General features: G+C 42.5%; 1 protein-coding gene across 2 annotated transcripts in view; it reads right to left on the reverse strand.

The window, feature by feature from the left end:
* Positions 1 to 5,000, reverse strand: part of LOC125038940 (trithorax group protein osa-like) — a 36,032-nt gene that overhangs the window by 29,913 nt on the left and 1,119 nt on the right. For both annotated transcript variants that reach the window (XR_007116087.1, XM_047632627.1), the window contains exon 2: positions 212 to 2,873. Coding sequence is in view for 1 of the 2 variants with exons in the window: in XM_047632627.1 (XP_047488583.1) it covers positions 212 to 2,839 (2,628 nt within the window). In the remaining variant the exon portion in view is untranslated. The remainder of the gene's footprint in view (positions 1 to 211; positions 2,874 to 5,000) is intronic.

The raw sequence follows: 5,000 nt of genomic DNA on the forward strand, positions 1-5,000 counted from the left end.
TGAACTATCATACAAACAATATACCAGTCACAGGTATCAACATCATCTCATTTTCCCTTCCTGTAACCTCTCTTTCCCAATTAATCACACATCACCTTAAGATCTGCCGCACTTTGGATCATCCCACAGTCATGCTTCACTGCTATCAAAACTGGTGAAGGGAGAATGGAAATGGGTAAGATAGAGAGGGAGACAATACAAATAGCCTTACCTTTTTGGCCCATGGATTCTGGAATGCCATTGACTGGTTATACTGCCCCATCCTCTGGCCCATCTTTGTGTTGCCTTTATTGAACTGGCCTTGCTTCATGGCTTTGTTCATTTGTGCCTTATTCATTTGACCCTTGTTCTTCCCCATCTTCATAGCCATCTTGTTCATCTGCTTCTGTCCCTTGAATCCCTTGCCATAGTGGCCCTCTCCCATGGCTGACTTCATGCCAAGTCCAGCCCGTTTGCTGAAACGTCCTTGGGGTGGTCCTCCTTTCCCCCCTCTTTGGAAGGTCATTGGGGGTGGCTTCTGGCCAATCATCTTCCCAGTTAGGAGGTCAAAGTGCACCGTGTTCTTCCCTGGCTCTACAGCCATTCCTAAACTTGGGCCCCTACTTTGGATTTGTGCCTGAAGGCTCTGGAGCTGTGCTTGAAGACCCCTTACAGGTAGCATACCCTGCTGTGTAGGGTTCCGAGGTGGGCCTTGCTGTGAAAGTGGCTTCTTGGTTGTGGCCACTGGTTTCTTGGGGAGTTCATTAAAGCGCTCAGGCTCCTTACAAGGGGCCATGCTGGATGGAGGGGCAATCTCTGCATTCTTTCCACCACATCGATTGGCCATATCTGGGGGCGGCAACAAGCCACCTGCGGCGTTGAACTGAGCCTGTGCCATCTTCTGCATGGCACTTGTGAATTTATTAAACATTTCTGCATCAGGAAACCCTAACAGACTTGGCATTATGCCAAATGGCTGCTGCTGCTTCTGGTTGTTATTCCCAAATTTATTCATCTGGTTGCTGCCTGGTAGATCTAAGAGCCCTGGAGCAGGGTTAAATTTCTGCCCTGTGTTTCCCATTGAGTTTTGTTTCCCCGAATTTGGGAAACCCAGTAAGCTCTGTGTTGGTTTGTTAAGCTGCTGCTGCTGTTGCTGCTGCTGCTTCTGTTGTTGTTGTTGCTGCTGCTGTTGCTGCTGCTTGTTTGTGTTGTTTCCAAAATTATTTTGCTGGTTCATATTTGGTGTTCCAAGTAAGCTCTGCGATGCATTGGGTGCATTTGATGAGTTGGACAAGTTGGATTTGCTATGCTGAGGTGGCTTTCCAAACCTGTCTATCTGGTCTGAGTTCCTATAGTCATCACGGTCATTTCCACCACTATATCTGTTAGAGTAGCCTTGGTTTCCCCCGTAGTTTTCTGAGGGATCCTCATTATTAAATCTGTTCATCTGGTCTGAATTTCCAAACTTGTTTGAAGGGCCAGAATTACCAGGCCTGTTCCCTTGATTTGATTTGCTGTAGCTGTCCGAGTACTCTGAATTCCCAAAGCGGTTGTGTGGATAGGAGCTTGAGTAGCCGTCTCCCTGGTCATTACCTCCAAACCTGTTTGGCATATCTTTGCCTCCATATCTGTTGCCTAAAGGTGGGGTTCCATATCCACCATTGTCATTGTCATTATTTCCAAATCGACCTGGAACATTGGATTTTCCAAAGCTGTCTCCCTGATCTTTGTTTCCAAATCTGCCTGGGGGAGGAGGAGGGTTTGAGTAATTGTTTGGTTGGTCCTTGCTACCGAAGCGACTTGGTGGAGGAGGGGGTGGCTGGTCATATTTGTTTGGTGGATCCTTGCCTCCAAAGCGTCCTGGTGGGGGAGGTGGAGGAGTTCCATAGTTGTCCACTTGGTCCTTGTTCCCGAAACGGCCAGGTGGAGGTGGCTGTGTTCCATAGTTGCTTGACTGTTCCTTGTTCCCAAATCGGCTGGGTGGGGGCGGTGGAGTTCCGTATAAATTAGGTATATCTTTGTTGCCAAATCGGCTTGGCGGTGGAGGTGGAGTCCCATAATTACTTGGCTGGTCTTTATTCCCAAATCGGTTTGGTGGGGGTGGTGGGGGGGGCTCATAGTTGTTTGGCTGATCTTTACTTCCGAATCTGTTCCCTGGTGGGGGAGGCGGGGTTCCATAGTTCTCACTTTGGGTTTTATTTGTAAACCTATTAGTCATATAACTTCCGTATTCCTCAGACTGGTCCTTAGTGCCAAATTTATTATTTGACTGAGACTGAGTCCCACTTCCATAGTTCCCAGACTGACTGGTGCCTCCATAACCTTCCTGCATACCGGAACCACCATAGTAATCCATCTCTCCATACCTCTCAGATGTATGTGAATAGCCATACCCACTATACATCCCGTAGTCACTATAATACCCTGAATGCCCGTAGTCATCGTAGTAGCCGCCCATCATGTATGGATTCCCGTAGCCACTCCCGTACCTATTTGAATTCTGCATGTCCATCATTTCATAGGATGCATCATACTGTCCTTGCTTCTGTGATCCACTTCCATACCTCTCTGTCTGGGATGCATCTGTTTTGTTGGCATCCCCAGACTCACTATACTGCTGGGGTCTCTGGGATGTATTTCCAAATTTGGTGGACTGACTGGAGTCATTGGTGTCCATTGAATTGTAGGAACCTTGGTACTGCGATTGCCTCTGCATTGTGGTCGCCCCAAATTTGCCAAATTGGTTTTGGTTTGAATTCTGCACTGTGTTTGTCACTGGAGGGGCTGTTGCATAGCCTTCATGCTCCGATTTGCTCTTGTCGGCAAATCGGTTATACTGGTAATACATGCTATTGTCCATCTTGCCTGTTGATTGTGTCACTTGCTGGGCATTTCTGGAAGGATTAAAAAGCTGATTAACTAATGTAAACTCACATTTAGCAGATGTTTAAGGGGACTATCACCGTAATTTTTCTTTCTTTTTTCTTCAATATTCAGAAAAAAGTAATTTGGCAACATCTGCCTTAGATTATTAGAGAGAATGTTACAGAAATAATTATAAAATAAAGAAACAGAAGCCTTTTTTGTTACCCCCATCCCCTCCCATGCATACAGGTGGTAATGGACATCACTGTCGGTAGAAGTACTTAATGAAATAATTTTATGAATTTTTATAGTAAATCTATGTTAAAATTATGTCATGGCGACAGTGATTCAAGTCTGCACAGTGGCACTACATCAGATCACTTGATGTAAACATTTAAACTTTTATATTTCATTTCTATTTATTTTTCTGCTTATAATTTTTTAAATACCTGTACAATTTTCTTTATCTATGTATACTATATTTGGTATCAATTAAATTAAATTAAATTAAATACATGCATGTAAGTCTGTATGTATTCATGCATGTGTACCTTCAGATTCTTTCAACCTACTATTAACTCCTTTCTATATGGTCAGGTAATTCTCAATTACCGTAGCAATATAGTGGGTAGCATGAGTCAACGCCATGGCAGACGAGCCTGCTCTATGTTGTGCTAATGTTTGTTTCACCCTGTCTGCTGTCACAAAATTTGAAGTTTTTTGTTAAGCTTTTTTTTTTATTAAAGAGAATTTACAGAGCAGCCAAAATTGCCGACTATTGGGAAAACATGGTTCTCAAACTAATCTTTCACGTGACTGGCTCTGTTTGACATGGAGAGACTTACTTATTTGACAAGATGTGATAAAAAATCTAAGCACCATCTCTCTGCTTCATACTCTACATAGTATTCAAAATCTAAATAAATACATCATACATATTCATAACCATATTAGTAAACTGACCATTTTCAACACATTCACCAACCGACAATCTTGATGTGATGTGATAAACCCCAATAGCAGGGGAAGGCATGAAGTAGATCAGGGAAATTACTGTAATATCTGAATCTCGTATGTAGATAGAGCCTGCTTAAACTTACATGAAGGAGAATTTGTTTCTGCATAAAAGGATATGACAATATGAGATTAATACCATGATAATATCAAGTATTTACAGTAACTAATGAATTTCTTATTCTGCGCAAAGCAACGTGTCTGGCCCATATTACAGGCAAGAGGGGCATGAAGAATTGAGCGGAAATTAAAAATGTCGGGAGCTTATTCGGAAGTAACACATTCAGATTTCTTTAGATACACCACCAATATAACAGCGAAAAAGAGGATTTTGAAGATGATGGAAAATTGTGGCGGTAGTGCTCAACACTTCTTGCGTGGCAGATATGCTCGAAACCTAATAAATTAAATCAACCAAAATCCATCATGGCAACAGCTGATATGCAAATCGCACATTAAAGGATCATGGGTATGCTCACCATTTGATAAACCCATATATCCATACTCAAAATATAGAAACTTCTGGCTTTACCATGATATAGCAGCTGATATACGTGAGCTACATTTATATAATTTCGGGTATTGTTTGAGTATTAAGCAAAATGAGAATCCCACACCCCCCTTCAGTTAGAAAAGAGAAGGCCCTACCACTACCTGCCCCAATTCCTCTGATGCAAGTGAGGGTTGGAGTTTATAAAAAATGTTCATAGGGTATTTCTATTATTGTCAGGTCTTCCCTGACAATATTTACATCAGATTTGTTCTCATATGATGTGAACGAATCTGATGATCACTTCCGTTGCATTCTCTAGACGACAATCTTGATGTGACTTGATAAGTCCCGATAGCAGGGGAAGGCATGAAGTAGATCAGGGAAATTCTAGGGTAAAACAGGCTGAAATAAGAATAGAGAACAGAAACGTGCAATTCAAGCAGAAAAAATGCTTAAAATCAGCTAATTTAGAAAAACTCTACAGGAATCAAACCCATCATTCTGTAAAAAAAATCTATGGGATTGCGCATAATCTAGATCCCCGTGGTAATCGAAGTGCGTCCTAACCAATAAACCAACCTATCCTTAACCCAATGGCGCCGGGTATAGCAAATTAAAAAAAACTCTACGCTCTGGCGAACGTGGCAGC

This window comes from Penaeus chinensis, chromosome 26, assembly GCF_019202785.1.
Source record: "Penaeus chinensis breed Huanghai No. 1 chromosome 26, ASM1920278v2, whole genome shotgun sequence".
Classification (NCBI taxonomy): Eukaryota; Metazoa; Arthropoda; class Malacostraca; order Decapoda; family Penaeidae; genus Penaeus; species Penaeus chinensis.